This window comes from Oncorhynchus clarkii, chromosome 4 (genome assembly GCF_045791955.1).
Source record: "Oncorhynchus clarkii lewisi isolate Uvic-CL-2024 chromosome 4, UVic_Ocla_1.0, whole genome shotgun sequence".
Lineage (NCBI taxonomy): Eukaryota > Metazoa > Chordata > Actinopteri > Salmoniformes > Salmonidae > Oncorhynchus > Oncorhynchus clarkii.
Window position 1 is genome coordinate 52408259 of NC_092150.1, and position 18997 is coordinate 52427255.

Here is an 18997-nt window from a genome sequence, read left to right on the forward strand (position 1 = left end):
TATAGAGAGGTGTGTGCTTTTCCAAATCATGTTAAATCAATTGAATTTGCCACAGGTGGACTCCAAGTTGTAGAAACATCTCAAGGATGTAGAAACAACTCTCAGGATGTCACCTTTTCCACAAAATGTAATATCTGCTAAACATGTGTATGTGACCAATAAAATGTGATTTGATTTTGATTTTAAATAAATGTCCTATTTATCAAAGGTGCTTTTGGCTGGGGTAAAAATTACTCCAAAGGATTTGAAATTGTTAAAAGTCCATTTTGATACAGAAACACTAAACCATGATTTAGATTTATTAAGAACAAGTTGATTGACAAAGTCATGAAAAATTGGAAGAATTGAATAAACCACATTTTGGCTATGATAAAAGATATGCCTCTGGGGTCAAAATTATCCATGTCAGAAGTATGGTTCGATGCAAATATGTAGTGGGTGTAAAGTTTGTTTTAAATTCTCACTCATTGAAAACGAATCAATCAACACATGCTTCTCTTTGAACGACTTAATATAACATTAAACCTTTATGAAATAAACTTTTGGTTCCTCATCTGCGTTGCCCACTCCAGTCAGCAGATGGCAATGTGCGTCTTTTAGGTTCAGGCGATGCTGCCAGTGTGACGTTCAATCTAGTGGACGGGACGTTCCTTCAACAACAACAGCTAGTCAGACACCTCCGTAGCTTTCTAGCAAACATAGCTACAACATTAACGCTCTGTACACTGTTTTGGTGTATATTAGTCGATTTGTATTAAACACACTTCTGTCGTATGTACTTGTTGGCCCATTTAATTATATATTTACGTTTTTTGTCAGCTAGCTAGTTTGCTAAATTAGATTAGAACTAGGCTAGTCGCTAATGCTAGCTAGCTAACATTCCCGACCATGAGTTCATTAAGTTACTCTCTTCCTACTGAAGAAGAGAAGATCTGCTGGGCGGAGAAAGAAGCTATCGTGAAAGAGGAGGAGGAAGAGGAGGCTGTTACAATACAAAAACAAGTAGAGGGCGAGGCTGTTACAGTGAAAGAAGAAGAAGACGCGTTCAGAGTGAAAGAAGAAGATAATGTTACAGTAAAAGAAGAGGAGGCAGAGAAAGAGGAGGATGCAGCTTTTGGAGTGAAAGAGGAGGAGGGGGAGATTACCGTCACATTGGAGGAAGAAGAGGAGGTTGGAGATCTGTTTAACACCAGTAAGTACCGTCTCTGCAGTTATTGAACCAATATGCAGTAAAGGGGTTCTACACTTTAATGTTGTTCTGTAGGAATGGCTGAAGCTACACTGGAACTGTAGAACATCAAGAGTGGACCATCAACAAAACGTTAATTGATCAAATGCATCCAATGACAATGCCTGAAATACTATAGTCCTCAATCAGCAGTTGTTACATCCATTTTGGGACTTATACATTAATGAAATGTACAGATCTGTTTCTTGAAGAAATCACTTATAAATGCCTCATGAGCTTAGTTCAACTGTCGTACCCCATCAGAACACAGATTTTGGAAATCAAAATGTTAAATATAAGCTTTTTTTTTCACATCAATAATTTCACACAATAATTTCATATCACATCAAAATAGGTAACCAGTCGTGACGCCCCAAACGGTAAACCAAATTAGTTTCTTGTCATTTCTCCTTCCTTCAGGCTTCTTTTTCTTCTTTGGACTTTTTATGGCGGTTGGCAACCAACTTTAAGGTGCATTACCACCATCAACTGGACTGGAGTGTGGACCTCAGTTCATATTTCAATCACCCACGTGGGTATATACCAAGACAGTTGTGAAGATGGCACAACAAAACCTCTTCCCCCTCAGGAGACTGAAAAGATTTGGCATGGGTCCCCAGATCCTCAGAAGGTAATACAGCTGCACCATCGAGAGCAACCTGACCGGTTGCATCACCGCCTGGTATGGCAACTGCTCGGCATCTGACCCTAAGGCGCTACAAAGGGTAGTGCGAGCAGCCCAGTACATCACTGGGGCCAAGCTTCCTGCCATCCAGGATCTATATAATAGGCGGTGTCAGAGGAAAGCCCATAAAATTGTCCGAGACTGTAGTCACCCAAGTTATAGACTATTTTCTCTGCTACCGCACGGCAAGCGGTACCGGAGCGTCAAGTCTAGGTCCAAAAGCCTCCTCAACAACTTCTACCCCCAAGCCATACGACTGCTGAACAATTCATAAAATCGCCACCGAACAATTTACATTGAACCTCCCCCCTCCCGTTTGTGCACTGCTGCTACTCGCTGGTTGTTTGTTACCTATGCATAGTCACTACGCCTCTACCTTCATGTACAGATTACCTCAACTAGCCTGTACCCCCCCACACTGACTCGGTGCTCATTGTGTTAATTTTTATTATTACTTTTTATTTTAGTCTACTTGGTAAATATTTTCTTCTTCTTGAACTGCACTGTTGGTTAAGGGCTTGTAAGTAAAGAATTGTACGGTAAAGTCTAAGTTGGTGTCTTGACAGATTTGAAAAAAAAACGGTTTGTCATAAAACACATATATATATATATATATACACACACACACATACATACAGTGGGGAACAAGTATTTGATACACTGCCGATTTTGCAGGTTTTCCTACTTACAAAGCATGTAGAGGTCTGTAATATTTTTCATAGGTACACTTCAACTGTGAGAGACGGAATCTAAAACAAAAATCCAGAAAAATCACATTTGTATGATTAAGTAATTAATTTGCATTTTATTGCATGACATAAGTATTTGATACATTAGAAAAGCAGAACTTAATATTTGGTACAGAAACCTTTTTTTGCAATTACAGAGATCGTACTGTTTCCTGTAGTTCTTGACCAGGTTTGCATACACTGCAGCAGGGATTTTGGCCCACTCCTCCATACAGACCTTCTCCAGATCCTTCAGGTTTCGGGGCTGTCACTGGGCAATACGGACTTTCAGCTCCCTCCAAAGATGTTATATTGGGTTCAGGTCTGGAGACTGGCTAGGCCAATCCAGGCCCTTGAGATGCTTCTTACGGAGCCACTCCTTAGTTGCCCTGGATGTGTTTTCCGGGTCGTTGTCATGCTGGAACACCCAGCCACGACCCATCTTCAATGCTCTTACTGAGGGAAGGAGGTCGTTGGCCAAGATCTCGCGATACATGGCCCCATCTATCCTCCCCTTAATATGGTGCAGTCGTCCTGTCCCCTTTGCAGAAAAGCATCCCCAAAGAATGCTGTTTCTACCTCCATGTTTCATGGTTGGTGTTCTTGGGGTTGTACTCATCCTTCTTCTTCCTCCAAACTCGGCGAGTGGAGTTTAGACTAAAAAGCTCTATTTTTGTCTCATCAGACCACATGACCTTCTCCCATTCCTCTTCTGGATCATCCAGATGGTCATTGGCAAACTTCAGATGGACATGCGCTGGCTTGAGCAGGGGGACCTTGCGTGCGCTGCAGGATTTTAATCCATGACGGCGTAGTGTGTTACTAATGGGTTTCTTTGAGATTGTGGTCCCAGCTCTCTTCAGGTCATTGACCAGGTCCTGCCGTGTAGTTCTGTGCTGATCCCTCACCTTCCTCATGATCATTGATGCCCCACGAGGTGAGATCTTGCATGGAGTCCCAGACCGAGGGTGATTGACCGTCATCTTGAACTTCTTCCATTTTCTAATAATTGCGCCAACAGTTGTTGCGTTCTCACCAAGCTGCTTGCCTATTGTCCTGTAGCCCATCCCAGCCTTGTGCAAGTCTACAATTTTATCCCTGATGTTCTTACACAGCTCTCTGGTCTTGAACATTGTTGAGAGGTTGGAGTCTGTTTGATTGAGTGTGTGGACAGGTGTCTTTTATACAGGTAACGAGTTCAAACAGGTGCAGTTAATACAGGTAATGAGTGGAGAACAGGAGGGCTTCTTAAAGAAAAACTAACAGGTCTGTGAGAGCCGGAACTCTTACTGGTTGGTAGGTGATCAAATCCTTATGTCATGCAATAAAATGCAAATTAATTACTTAAAAATCATAAAATGTGATTTTCTGGATTTTTGTTTTAGATTCCGTCTCACATAGTTGAAGTGTACCTATGATAAAAATTACAGACCTCTACATGCTTTGTAAGAAGGAAAACCTGCAAAATCAGCAGTGTATCAAATACTTCTCCCCACTGTATATATATTTTTTAAAATGTTGCTGACACCCTTCCCCAGAGGTGTCTCATTATAGAAAAATAGATTAGGGAAAAACTATTTAGTAAACTGAAATAAAATAGCAAACCTGTTTGAAAAACTAACATTATTCTGAAACTATTATCTTTGCTAACAAATAAAAACATTGCATCCTACAGTTAGAAAATATCCTGATAAAAATAAATATCCTATAAATCACATTGGCTGCACATGGCCTGTCTACAACAAACTTTAAACATTGTATCAACTATCAACTGGGTCAGCCCAAAACTAGAGACAGCAAGCTTGCAACATTGAATTAAATATTCTGGGCCCTCAGTTTCCTGCGCCAGTGAGTTCTCGACAGACACAGCTGTCGGCTATTTGTGCAAGGAATAAGAAGTAATCAGGTATTTTATGACATTTCCACTGGATCAGAGCATTACATTTTTCTTTTTTATGCTGAGTGGTTATTGAAAAGGTGAGAGCTGAAAATATTTTGAGGAACTATTGTCATTTGTAATTGATTTTAATAAGACTGTTTACTTGCTGTTTGAGGTGAAGAAAAAATTACCTTGAGAAGCTCCACAGCTCATTAGTGGTGGTGTGTTAAAACAATCAGACATACTATCAGACATCCCCAAAGGCCTACATTTGTGCGCAGGCCAGGTAGAGTAGTCCTACTTCTATATGTGTAAACAGGTAGACTAGTCCTACTTCTATATGCGTAATCAGGTGTGCGTCCTTACTCAACATTGACAGGAGTGTTTCAAACAAAAGACAATGAATAAATTGACTAAATTGACATATCTTGCGGGGTCAAGTCTGGGTGGTCTGCCATGGGCTGTTTCATTTAGTATCCGTTTGGTTCGGTTGGGGAAGGATAGTATTTCCCCGTAGTATGTTATACCGAAGTTGACCGACTGAAAGGGAGTGTAACTTTATGACTATAATTACTGTTCCCTGAAGGAGGGAAACGAGGTACAAGATACTATTAAATCCACATGTTATGGCAATAACTACTGTTCCCTGAAGGAAGTTTCCTGAGTTCTATTCCGCTAGCCAGCACCTCTCCTAAACAGGTGTTCTACTCTAAAGGAGGGAAAGATGTACAACACCTGTTTCCTGGTCGGTGAAGGGCGGTATTAAATTTAAGGAATAAATCCGAGGCTAACACTCATCACCTGTGGAAGGCGGGGCTTCCAGCGAGGTGCGGATTTAACGAGTATGTTGTACCTAGTTTCCCTCCTTCAGGGAACAGTAGTTATAGTCATAACGTTAAGCTTGTCATATGATGAACTTCAATTTAAATATTGGATCTTGCTGTCGGTCAGTGTTTTGTATTCAGATCTCTGAAATGCACTCTAACTAAGTAACATTTAGTGGCTCCTTATGTTACGCTGGGAAAACAGTTTTCATGGGCACAGCAATTATAAATAATTTCAGTTTTCTAAATCCAATGGTTCTGAGTTACCTTAAGTTGATTCACAACACCCAAATTGATACTGTCATTAACGCGGTTCTTCAATAATTACACATAATACTTAATACTGTAGCTGTTTTGTTAGTCACATGTTCAATTATCATCAGCTGATCCAGGAAATCATTTTCTGAATGACAGTCAAATGACAAACATCACGACATGCAACAACAACCAAAGTGCTTCTTCATCCATTACTCTGGTAAAGACAGTTATGCTGTGCTCCACGTTGGATCCAACATCCCTTACAAATTGACTTTATTGTCTGCTTGATTTACAGTAGGGTCTCGTTAGTCTGTTTGCACACGGAGATACTTAGCTCATAATGTGTAAAGAATTGGTCCTTGATGGATAGGCTATTGTACAACACACAGAGCTATTGTCCTTTATTCAGGACATTTAGAATGACAACACATTACAGAGTAGCCTAGTGGGATTATTCACAAAATTATCTGGGGTTTTTCCATGTTTCACCTGAAATATTAAATGATGTATAGTCCTAGGTCTATGTTATTATTAGGTGAAGTTATGGGTCCTACAGTAGAACTATGTTATTGGTATAACTAGTGGTTTCTGCATTAGCATGGATGAGTTTCTACAACCAAATTGAGTCTACATTGCCCTCGTGCCAATTTTAGCAAACACAGAAAGGGGCCTATATTGGAGACCAAAAGTTGTCTGGCACAGCGCTTAGGATTTCAACAACTTTAATAACTTATTTCTAGCCTACAATCATCGATGTTACTACTAATGTGAAAACAAGAAAAAATATTACTTGTTGCTCACTTGACTGTCTTAAGATAATTGTAACATTCATTACAGATGTCAATTGTTGTACAACATCATCTATCATGTTGGTATCACCTTTTACAGTGGATTTCTGCTGTTGTGGCCCTTTAACCATCTGTCTGACTTTAGGAGAGAGACGTGACTACCGTGGATCTTCTGGCGAGTCTCTACAACATCATGAAGCTGACGAGGCAGAGAAGAGTCTCTCCACATCAGGGCACCTCAAGAAACACCAGCGGAGACCCACAGGGAAGAAATCTCACCGCTGCTCTGACTGTGGGAAAGGTTGCAAATCTTCATCAGAACTTAAAGTACACCTGCGAACACACACAGGAGAGAAATCTCACCACTGTTTTGATTGTGGGAAGAGTTACTTAAGATCAAATTCACTAAAAGTACACATGAGAATTCACACTGGAGAGAAACCTTATAGCTGTGATCAATGTGGGAAGAGTTTTACTCGCTCAAACGGCCTGATGGTACATCTGAGAGCACACACAGGAGAGAAACCTTATATCTGTATTCAATGTGGGAAGAGTTTTACTAGCTCAAGCTGCCTGATAGTACATCTGAGAGCACACACAGGAGAGAAACATTATAGCTGTAATCAATGTGAGAAGAGTTTTACTCGGTCAAGCAGCCTGGTATCACACCAGAGAAAACACACAGGAGATAAACCTTATAGCTGTAATCAATGTTGGATGAGTTTTACTCAGTCAAGCAACTTGGTATCACACCAGAGAACACACACAGGAGAGAAACCCTATAGCTGTGATCAATGTGGGAAGAGTTTTACTCAGTCAAGCAGCCTGGTATCACACCAGAGAACACACACAGGAGAGAAACCTTATAGCTGTGATCAATGTGGGAAGAGTTTTACTACATCTAGCCATCTGACTATACACCAGAGAACACACACAGGAGAGAAGCCTTATAGCTGTACTCAATGTGGGAAGAGTTTTGTTACATCTAGCCATTTGATTTTACACCAGAGAACACACACAGGAGAGAAACCGTATAGCTGTAAGCAATGTGGGAAGAGTTGTACTCGGTCAAGCAACCTGGTATCACACCAGAGAACACACACAGGATTGAAACCTTATAGCTGTGATCAATGTGGGAAGAGTTTTACTACATCTAGCCATCTGACTATACACCAGAGAACACACACAGGAGAGAAGTCTTATAGCTGTGATCAATGTGGGAAGAGATTCTATGATAAAAGATCTCTAAATAAACATCAGAAAATACATATATGAAGGAGTTGTTTCATGATATCAATGACATTATGTCACAATGTAGAATGTTTAAACATTGTAGTAGGAGTGTTTTAGTGATATCACAAATGTACAACCATAAACGTTGACATTATGGGGTATTGTGTGTAGATTGATTTGGAAAACAATATTATTTAATACATTTTAGAATAAGGCTGTAACATAACAAAATGAGGAAAAAGTCAAGGGGTCTGAATACTTTTTGAATGCTCTGAATATGATATTGGTTTACTGTTAGAATAAGTTGTTTGACTACAGCAATACAGTTAAAGCAACGATGCATCAACCTAGAAAATGGATGGCCAACCTTGCTGCTAGAGATCTAGCTACTGGGTATGCAGGTTTCTGTTCCAGCTCTGCACTAACACCTGACATTGTGCTGATTATTTGGATTTGACACTATTCAACTATTAAATCATGGCTTGTTTTGGAGTCAGATGGATGTCTAAATCCACTGCCCATTTCCACAGGTGTTCTTTATGAAATGAAATAAAGTATTGATTCTTTGGATGAAGTATAGTGTATTTTTGGGTAATTGAACATTCCCTGTTTTCCTGTTTTATTTGGTTGTTACTCTAATTTAGTCTGATATTGCACAGATTTGCAGCTGATGTCCTTGGTCATCAGTGTGGGTGTAACATCTGATGTCCTTGATCATCGGTGTGGGTGGAACAGCTGATGTCCTTGATGATTGGTGTGGGTGGAACAGCTGATGTCCTTGATGATTGGTGTGGGTGGAATAGCTGATGTCCTTGATCATTGGTGTAACAGTCCCTGTCTGGCTGACCTGTGATGCAGCCTCTGTTCACAACAGCACTTCATACCCACGAAGCAGCAGCCATTATCCTACCAATACCATGATCTGGGTGGGGCTAGGATAACAGTAGTGTTATCAATGGCTACTAGGGCTTTCTCACTTTGTCTTTCCTTAATTATTCACATCTCCTTACCTGTATTGTGTCAAAACTGTATTGGAGGAGAAGGTACAAGGTCCCTCCCCTCTGACCTTCTTCTCCAATGGGTTTTTAAAAGGAGACGAGGAGAGTAATTGAGGAAGGATGAACTGAGAAATACCCTAGCACTCACCGGTCAACTAACTCATGCACACACTCACTGACCACCTCAACCTCAACACACTCACTGACCTCCTCCTCCTAAACCTCAGCAGCCAGCAGAACTGAGTCAATCTAGTACCCATAGAATGAATGTTGTGTGTTTAATTCTGCTCCATTTAAACATGTTTTTTTTTAACTTAAACTTGATTTAACTAGGCAAGTCAGTTCAGAACAAATTCTTATTTACAATGACGGCCTACCGGGGAACAGTGGGTTAACTGCCTTGTTCAGATTGACAGATTTTTACCAGTTTGGGGATTCAATCCAGCAACCTTTCGGTTTCTGGCCCAACGCTCTAACCACTAGGCTACCTACATTGACTCAGATCAGTATTTAATTCTGTTTCATTGACTCAGATCAGTCGGTGTTTGCGTTATACTGTCTGTGGCATAGGAGGAGGTGAAAGCGGTGTGACTAGCAGCCGTGAGCTCTAGTTGCCATTAATGTGATGTCATCCCACTGAGACTTGAAGTAGTGTCTCCTATCTATCATGGATGGATCTATATTTTAATACTGGAAGCATCTCTGCTGCGGGAGGATCTCTGGTAATTTGCACAGATCAGCTTCATTCTGCAACACTCGCTGTCCTCCAGTGGTTGGCATGCTAGCTACAAGTGTAATTGAATTGGTGTCCTGGCCCAGTCAGCCATACAGGGATGGAACTTATACACTACATAGCTACTTTGCAGCCCATGTCAAAGTTATCCTTCACTGTGGTCACTCTCCAGGGGATTTTTCTCTCGTCTCCACTATCAGTGCTCTACCCTTTTGGTTACAGTAGATTTAAGATTATGTATGGCATGCATGTCCAATGCAGACATGACGGGTTAGTATTGGGCTCATAGGCGTGTCCAACGCAGACATGATGGGTTAGTATTGTCATGACATTGCCCTGTTGGGTGAGGTTTATGACCACCCCATAAATACCTCCCCCCCTTTTCTCTCCACTCTACAGAATGGTCTCTTGGAAAGCCCTTTTTTCCCACAGAGAAAGTATGGTAACATCAAAAGGGTGGGGAATGGAACAATAATTCCCTTTCTCAACCAGTTGAAAGTGTCCATTGGTACTTAAAGAATATGATGTCAGATCAGTTGTTGTCTGGGACATTATATCTGATGACAGGATGACATAAACTGTATCTTGGAAAATATAATCATTCTAGGTATCAGGTTATCATGGAAATGTTGTGCAATTTAAATATGAAACTATTTTTGAGAAGATTAATTGTGATTTTAGTTCCTAAATGAGAGAATTTTTAAGTAATTTTATAATCACTCAATGGCCACACCCAAGTGAACAGACATTGGTTGGAGAGGGATGAAAAACGCCCTTCTGTTCCCCAGTATAAAGCCCCGTGACCCAATTCACGTTAGACTAAGCAAACTGAGGTGTGAGCTGTGGATGGTTGAACAACTACTCTAACAAAATTTACATGAGACCAGATCACGTGGATTTGACGATCACCATGCTGGAATGGTGAATTTCGACTGGATCAGCCAGAATACAGCACGAGCTGATTATGGCAACTTGGTAAAAATTTTGAAAGAGGCACTGAGCTTGAAGGTAGGCCTTGAAATAGATCCACAGGTACACCTCCAATTGACTCAAATTATGTCAATTAATTGTTGGAAAAATTACTTGTATCATGCACAAAGTAGATGTCCTAACCGACTTGCCAAACCTATAGTTTGTTGTTAAGAAATTTGTGGAGTGGTTGAAAAACAAGTTTTAATGACTCCAACCTAAGTGAATGTAAACTTTTGACTTCAACTGTATATTGTGTATTTAGTAAATAAGTAATTAAGCCAATTTGTGTATTGCTGATTCAACTTGTTAGCCAGGGTTCGTGCAGATAACCAAGTACTTTACGACAATCAGAATGAGACTGAATAAGGTGAAGATTAATAATTGAGTGCGATTGATATTAAAGATCTTTAAGAGAGTGGATTCGGGAGATAACCGCTCTATATCCGTGGTGCCCCAGGTTATTAATGGTTTAATTGTTGCATGGTTTAATTCAATGACACAATCAATTAAACGTTAGGTCATCGATTTGATAAAATAGCATGTCATATAATTGAATCATAGTCAGAGACACGACAGAGGTTTAGATAGTAAATATTTAGCTGTTCATCACATAAGCAAAAGGGAATACTTTCCTTCATCTATGTTAATTTACATTAGAGCAAATTGTCCAGATATTGGTGTAATTTCTCACCCTTTTGGCTATAAAAAGACATTTCCCCTCAGGCACACAAATTTGTTCTTTCTTATTATGAAGGTAATTTGTGTCATGTACTTTTCCCCACTCATTCACACCATCTCTTTATATTGCTTATGCATATTCAGTAGCCTGACTGCGTCAAAGGCCCATCCTGGTAGATCTGAACCTAATGCCGCTTGAGTGATCGGATGACAGAAGTCACATTTAGGTGCCAGGTGTAACTGAGGCCATAGATGCTCCATATCCATTACTTGAAGTGTTTTATATAATATGACGAAAAGTGTTTATTTCTGTGTTGCAGTCAAGAAATGGAATGGCAAGGCCACAGAACATGACATAAGCAGAGTTGTGGGAGACCACCTCAAGCCTCTGGTAGAGCCGGGGGTGGTGTTTACCACTCCACCATGCCTTCAGCAGGCTTGAAAAGTTAGATTGATCCATTTGTTTGTTTGTTTTCAGTAGTTGAATCCTTTGACGTATTGTTGATTTAAACAAATGCATTGGGTTGGTTGAAAAGTGATACTAAACTTACGTAACATGCACTATTTTGACAGTGGGAGATACTGTTTTCCATCCTAAGATGGACCAAGATATGTGTTGCTTTTGCACATATTTGTAAATTGGTTTAGCAAGAGTCTGTTGATTGGTCAGTCATTGGGTTAATTTATTTTACAATATGTTCAAATCAAAACGAGCTTTATTTATACAGCACATTTCAGACATGGATGCAATGCAATAGCTGCACAGGAAAAAACATAAATAAACAATTATTTACCAATCAAACACAGAAGATTAACAACTGAAAGACTAATGAGCATTTAAGGAAATGCCATTGATTAAAATATTAACAATTGAACGCAATATCCAACCCCAAATATAAATTTGTTTTACTACATTGTTGTTACATTTTTGTTACGTTCCCCAACCAGAAATGTCCCTTAAATAGAAGGGGGAACTAACAAAAAGTCACTAACAACCACAACTAAACAGGTGGGGTTTTAGTAGGGGTTCTGAAAAACACTATGGGGGTGTCCACTGAAAGAGAAGGAATCAGGAAATAGGCTCTTTCTTTCTTTTAATGTTCCCTCTGTCGCTCTGACTCCTGCTGACCCCTGGTCCAGGACACAAAGCAGAGAGGGACTGAAAGGGAAGGAGAGGCAGGGCACGGGACAGTGGCCTGTGAATACTGAGGTCTTGTGGAGTGGCCACTCTCTCCTCTAAGGGCTTGAACTGACATGTGTTACTGTAATTTAATTATACCAATGTGTTTTGTTTAATTGAATTCCCTTAATCTATTTTATGAGAATTTGTAAGATTCCTGTTTGCATAAAATAGACGGAGACCAGTTTTATCAATAATAGGTAACAGAATTTATTCTCGGAGCGCGCTCCCACGTTACCACAAGCAACAGTTTATATACAATAACATGACATTGTGGCGAAATCTGCACGGAGCCTTCACTGTGCACTGCCACTTTAAGAGCGCATGAGCAGTAAGGAAGGAGAATATAAAGAGAGCTCGTTCAGCTCTTTGGGGAGGGGCTCTTTGGTGGCGCGACAGTTTGATTGTGTGTGCTGTGCTGCAGAAGTTTTGTTTGTTTTCAGCGTGTGTAGTTTATAGAGTGTTTAACTCAATCATCGGTGTAATCGCTTTAGATCGTGGTTGTTTTCGTTTGGGACCGCGCCCGTTATGGATCGCATGGATTAGTAGCAACATTGTTGCCAAGCTTTAACATACAAACCAACAAACCATCGGACAGTCAGACAGTACACCGGCAGGCCTGAAGACCACAGCTAAGATTTCTCTTTTTCTCTCTCTTTCTTTTCCCTGTCATTCCAGTGCTTTACCCTGCAACAGACTCTCTATTTTTCAAATGCACTTCCCATTGAAGTTCATTAGAGCTGGACTATTATTGCCCTGTCAGAAGTATTTGGATGGACATTTTAGTTAAAAGGGAGGTTGCTTGCAAGTTGTGTATTGTTATGTGAACTGTATTGAGGTGTACTAATGACATGTGGCCGAGAAGACTGTGGACATTTTTAAGGCCTTTGTTGTGTCGATGAACACCCCCCACATTCATACCCTCTGCACTCATCCACTAGAAAATAATACAGATTATTGCAAATCCTATGTTGATGACTGGGTTTGTTCTTGTATGAAGTTGCTGTTGAATTGCTCTGCCATTATTAGTATTATTGTATGAGGTAATCTGGTTTGGGTTACCCCTGTGCTGTGATGTGGGTTTTAGATGGTGTGTATTCTTTTTTCTCTCCACTGGCTATCTGGTAAACAGGCTACACTCTAGGCAGTCTCTTCTGCTGATGTGTCTGGTAGTGGTACTCTCTCTATTCTACTCTTTTCATTTCGGCATGGTTAATACCTGCCTGGCGCCCGAACAAAATCTTTCTTTACCCCTCTCTAATAAATACCGCTACAATGTAATTTCATTGCTCCTAAAATTAATCTCCTCCTCCAGACTGGGTCAAAGGGAACTTTAAAGGTTCATTCTGACCCCCTAGCACATACACAGGACACACAACACAACTGAATTAACTTTTTACTCAGCCATTATCGATCACCACTTAGCTGACAGTTCTAATTAACAGAGAACCTAGGAATGCACTCACTGCCTTATCTAAAGCACCCCAGAGCTCAGTTTCGTCGGTTCAACCATAGGTTAACTACCTTATCTGTTTACTTAATCCACAAACCATTCCTTTCTTCCTAGTTGGAATGGTGTTCATTAACTTTAGTTACTCCTTGTCCGTGTCACACAATCCCTTCTTATGAACTCATATTGTTAATCAGATATAATAAAACACAGTATAAGTTTACTTAGTTACAGTTCCATTTAATCATAATTTTCCTAACACATGGGAGCAAGGGACCTCCAAGAATCAAAGCAGAGTGGGGAGAGAGGAAGAGAGAGAGACAAAAGAGGAAGAGAGAGAGTGGAGGTTAGGACAAGTGTCTTCAGTTCTATTAAGGACCTAGTACTACCTTGCCTGGTTCCGGGCCACTGGCCTTCGTTCTTTGCCTCTGCCTGTGGAACCCTTGCAACACCTTGTAAGAGTCCGTGTCCTGACAAATTGAGGCTGTTCTTAGGGCAAAAGGAGGTGCAACTCAATATTAAGGTGTTCCTAAAATTTTATCCACAATGATCATAGAAGTTCCTTATAAACTGCACAAACACCAGAAATGCTGTTGTTTTGACAAGTAGCAATGAATCACTGATATCGATTAAGGGGGAAAATCAGGTTGCACTTGCTGTTGAAACTAACACAACTAAAAAAACACATGGAAATGGGAGATATATTTTACCTCACTGGTTAGAGGACAACCTGAAGAAGACAGACAGCTACATTTTGAAGCGTACATTTTTAATCAAGTGGGTCACCAACGTGATAAGTGTTACATAACTCTTTTTTTTTGTTAGTCACTTTTTGTTAAATCACAAATAGTACTCATCCATTTCAAAGCCTGGATTTTTCCCCTGATGAGGAGATGCAGTAATAACCAACAAGTAATCTAACTAACAATTCCAAAACTACTGTCTTGTACACAGTGTAAGGGGATAAAGAATATGTACATAAGGATATATGAATGAGTGATGGTACAGAGCAGCATAGGCAAGATACAGTAGATGGTATCGAGTGCAGTATATACATATGAGATGAGTATGTAAACAAAGTGGCATAGTTAAAGTGGCTAGTGATACATGTATTACATAAGGATACAGTCGATGATATAGAGTACAGTATATACGTATGCATATGAGATGAATAATGTAGGGTAAGTAACATTATATAAGGTAGCATTGTTTAAAGTGGCTAGTGATATATTTACATCATTTCCCATCAATTCCCATTATTAAAGTGGCTGGAGTTGAGTCAGTGTCAGTGTGTTGGCAGCAGCCACTCAATGTTAGTGGTGGCTGTTTAACAGTCTGATGGCCTTGAGATAGAAGCTGTTTTTCAGTCTCTCGGTCCCAGCTTTGATGCACCTGTACTGACCTCGCCTTCTGGATGATAGCGGGGTGAACAGGCAGTGGCTCGGGTGGTTGATGTCCTTGATGATCTTTATGGCCTTCCTGTGACATCGGGTGGTGTAGGTGTCCTGGAGGGCAGGTAGTTTGCCCCCGGTGATGCGTTGTGCAGACCTCACTACCCTCTGGAGAGCCTTACGGTTGAGGGCGGAGCAGTTGCCGTACCAGGCGGTGATACAGCCCGCCAGGATGCTCTCGATTGTGCATCTGTAGAAGTTTGTGAGTGCTTTTGGTGACAAGCCGAATTTCTTCAGCCTCCTGAGGTTGAAGAGGCGCTGCTGCGCCTTCTTCACAATGCTGTCTGTGTGAGTGGACCAATTCAGTTTGTCTGTGATGTGTATGCCGAGGAACTTAAAACTTGCTACCCTCTCCACTACTGTTCCATCGATGTGGATAGGGGGGTGTTCCCTCTGCTGTTTCCTGAAGTCCACAATCATCTCCTTAGTTTTGTTGACGTTGAGTGTGAGGTTATTTTCCTGACACCACACTCCGAGGGCCCTCACCTCCTCCCTGTAGGCCGTCTCGTCGTTGTTGGTAATCAAGCCTACCACTGTTGTGTCGTCCGCAAACTTGATGATTGAGTTGGAGGCGTGCGTGGCCACGCAGTCGTGGGTGAACAGGGAGTACAGGAGAGGGCTCAGAACGCACCCTTGTGGGGCCCCAGTGTTGAGGATCAGCGGGGAGGAGATGTTGTTGCCTACCCTCACCACCTGAGGGCGGCCCGTCAGGAAGTCCAGTACCCAGTTGCACAGGGCGGGGTCGAGACCCAGTGTCTCGAGCTTGATGACGAGCTTGGAGGGTACTATGGTGTTGAATGCCGAGCTGTAGTCAATGAACAGCATTCTCACGTAGGTATTCCTCTTGTCCAGATGGGTTAGGGCGATGTGCAGTGTGGTTGAGATTGCATCGTCTGTGGACCTATTTGGGCGCTAAGCAAATTGGAGTGGGTCTAGAGTGTCAGGTAGGGTGGAGGTGATATGGTCCTTGACTAGTCTCTCAAAGCACTTCATGATGACGGAAGTGAGTGCTACGGGGCGGTAGTCGTTTAGCTCAGTTACCTTAGCTTTCTTGGGAACAGGAACAATAAAGGAGTGGTTCTGCAGGTGGTGACCAGACCCTTCTCAGTTCCTATGCTTCCTGGCTGATGTTTTGGTCACTTTTGAATGCTGGCGGTGCTTTCACTCTAGTGGTAGCATGAGACGGAGTCTACAACCCACACAAGTGGCTCAGGTAATGCAGCTCATCCAGGATGGAACATCAATGCGAGCTGTGGCAAGAAGGTTTGCTGTGTCTGTCAGCGTAGTGTCCAGAGCATGGAGGCGCTACCAGGAGACAGGCCAGTACTTCAGGAGACGTGGAGGAGGCCGTAGGAGGGCAACAACCCAGCAGCAGGACCGCTACCTCTGCCTTTGTGCAAGGAGGAGCAGGAGGAGCACTGCCAGAGCCCTGCAAAATGACCTCCAGCAGGCCACAAATTTGCATGTGTCTGCTCAAACGGTCAGAAAAAGACTCCATGAGGGTGGTATGAGGGCCCGACGTCCACAAGTGGGGGTTGTGCTTACAGCTCAACACCGTGCAGGCCGTTTGGCATTTGCCAGAGAACACCAAGATTGGCAAATTCGCCACTGGCGCCCTGTGCTCTTCACAGATGAAAGCAGGTTCACACTGAGCACATGTAACAGACGTGACAGAGTCTGGAGATGCCGTGCTGCCTGCAACATCCTCCAGCGTGACTGGTTTGGCGGTGGGTCAGTCATGGTGTGGGGTGGCATTTCTTTGCGGGGCCGCACAGCCCTCCATGTGCTCGCCAGAGGTAGCCTGACTGCCATTAGGTAACGAGATGAGATCCTCAGACCCCTTGTGAGACCATATGCTGGTGCGGTTGGCCCTGGGTTCCTCCTAATGCAAGACAATGCTAGACTTCATGTGGCTGGAGTGTGTCAGCGGTTCCTGCAAGAGGAAGGCATTGATGCTATGGACTGGCCCGTCCGCTCCCCAGACCTGAATCTAATTGAGCACATCTGGGACATCATGTCTCGCTCCATCCACCAACGCCACGTTGCACCACAGACTGTCCAGGAGTTGTTGGATGCTTTAGTCCAGGTCTGGGAGGAGAACCCTCAGGAGACCACCCACCACCTCATCAGGAGCATGCCCAGGTGTTGTAGGGAGGTCATACAGGCACGTGGAGGCCACACACACTACTGAGCCTCATTTTGACTTGTTTTAAGGACATTACATCAAAGTTGGATCAGCCTGTAGTGTGGTTTTCCAGTTTAATATTGAGTGTGACTCCAAATCCAGACCTCCATGGGTTGAAAAATTTGATTTCCATTGATAATTTTTGCGTGATTTTGTTTGTCAGCACATTCAACTATGTAAAGAAAAAAGTATTTAATAACAATATTTCATTCATTCAGATCTAGGATGTGTTATTTTAGTGTTGCCTTTATTTTTTTGAGCAGTGTATATCAAATGAACAGGGACAAACGTTTAGGGTTCTACTTTGTGACATCATTAAAATACTCCTACAATGTTAAAACATTCTACATTGTGACATCATTAAAATACTTCTACAACAATGTTAAAACATTCTACATTGTGACATTATGAACATACTCCTACAATGTTAAAACATTCTACATTGTGACATTAATTAATTGACATCATGAAACAACTCCATGTATTTTCTGATGTTTAATCAGAAATCTTTTATCAGAAACTCTTGTCACATTGATCACAGCTATGAGGTTTCTCACCAGTGTGTGTTCTCAGATGTACTATCAGGCTGTTTGGCTGAGTAAAACTCTTCCCACATTGATCACAGCCATATGGTTTGTCTCCAGTGTGAATTCTCTGATGTATTTTAAGGTCCACTGAAGAGGTGAATCTCTTCCCACAGTCAGAGCAGCAGTGAGGTTTCTCTCCAGTGTGTATTCTCAGGTCTACTTTCAGTGAATTTGATCTTAATTAATTAAAACTTCTTGGAACTACCGCTCCCGGATCCGGGAGAATTGTCATCAACTGACACTAATTAGCATAACGCAACGGACAAAAAAATATTACTAGAAAATATTCATGAAATCACAAGTGAAATATATTGAAACACTGCTTCGCCTTTTGTTAATCACCCTGTCATCTCAGATTTTGAAATGATGTTTTACAGCCAAAGAAAGACAAGCATTTGTGTAAGTTTATCGATAGCCTAGCATTATGCCTAGCCAGCAGCAGGCAGCTTGGTCACGAAAATCAGAAAAGCAATCAAATTAAATCGTTTACCTTTGATGAGCTTCGGATGTTTTCACTCACGAGACTCCCAGTTAGATAGCAAATGTTCCTTTTTTCCATAAAGATTATTTTTGTAGCCGAAATAGCTCCGTTTGTTCTTCACGTTTGGCTGAGAAATCGACCGGAAATTGCGGTCACGAAAATGCAGAAAAATACTCCAAATTAGATCCATAATATCGACAGAAACATGGCAAACGTTTTTTTATAATCAATCCTCAAGGTGCTTTTCAAATATCTATTCGATAATATATAAACCGGGTCAGTTGGCTTCTTAGTAGGAGCGAGAGAAACAATGGCCGCATTTGTCTATTACGCACATATCACTCTGAGAGCCACCAGCTGACCACTGACGCAATGTTGTCGCTCACGCTCATTTTTCAAAATAAAAGCCTGAAACTATGTCTTGTGACACTAGACACATTAGGGAAGCCATAGAAAAAGGAATCTGGTTGATATCCTTTTCACTGCTCAATAGGGACGCATAGGAACGCAGAGGTTTCTAAATAAGAGTTACTTCCTGATTGGATTTTTCTCAGGCTTTCGCCTGCAATATCAGTTCTGTTATACTCACAGACAATATTTTTACAGTTTTGGAAACTTTAGAGTGTTTTCTATCCTAAGCTGTCAATTATATGCATATT

General features: G+C 41.5%; 1 protein-coding gene across 2 annotated transcripts; it reads left to right on the forward strand.

The window, feature by feature from the left end:
* Nucleotides 1-625: 625 nt before the first annotated feature.
* LOC139406919 (zinc finger protein 180-like) lies at nt 626-8197 on the forward strand. 2 transcript variants are annotated; one of them, XM_071150082.1, is made up of 2 exons: nt 626-1192; nt 1649-2422. In XM_071150082.1, the coding sequence occupies exons 1-2, from the start codon at nt 889-891 to the stop codon at nt 1696-1698; spliced, it is 354 nt and encodes a 117-aa protein (XP_071006183.1). In that variant the 5' UTR covers nt 626-888; the 3' UTR covers nt 1699-2422. The 2 variants fall into 2 exon arrangements, with proteins under 2 accessions (XP_071006183.1, XP_071006181.1); XM_071150080.1 differs by lacking the exon at nt 1649-2422 and adding an exon at nt 6536-8197 and having other exon boundaries at nt 635-1192.
* Nucleotides 8198-18997: the final 10800 nt, after the last annotated feature.

Excerpts from the sequence above, each read along its gene's own strand:
- LOC139406919 (XM_071150080.1), top strand. The coding sequence starts at position 889 with ATGAGTTCATTAAGTTACTCTCTTCCTACTGAAGAAGAGAAGATCTGC. Across the intron at positions 1,193-6,535 it reads TGGAGATCTGTTTAACACCA|GAGAGAGACGTGACTACCGT; the intron begins GTAAGTACCGTC and ends GTCTGACTTTAG.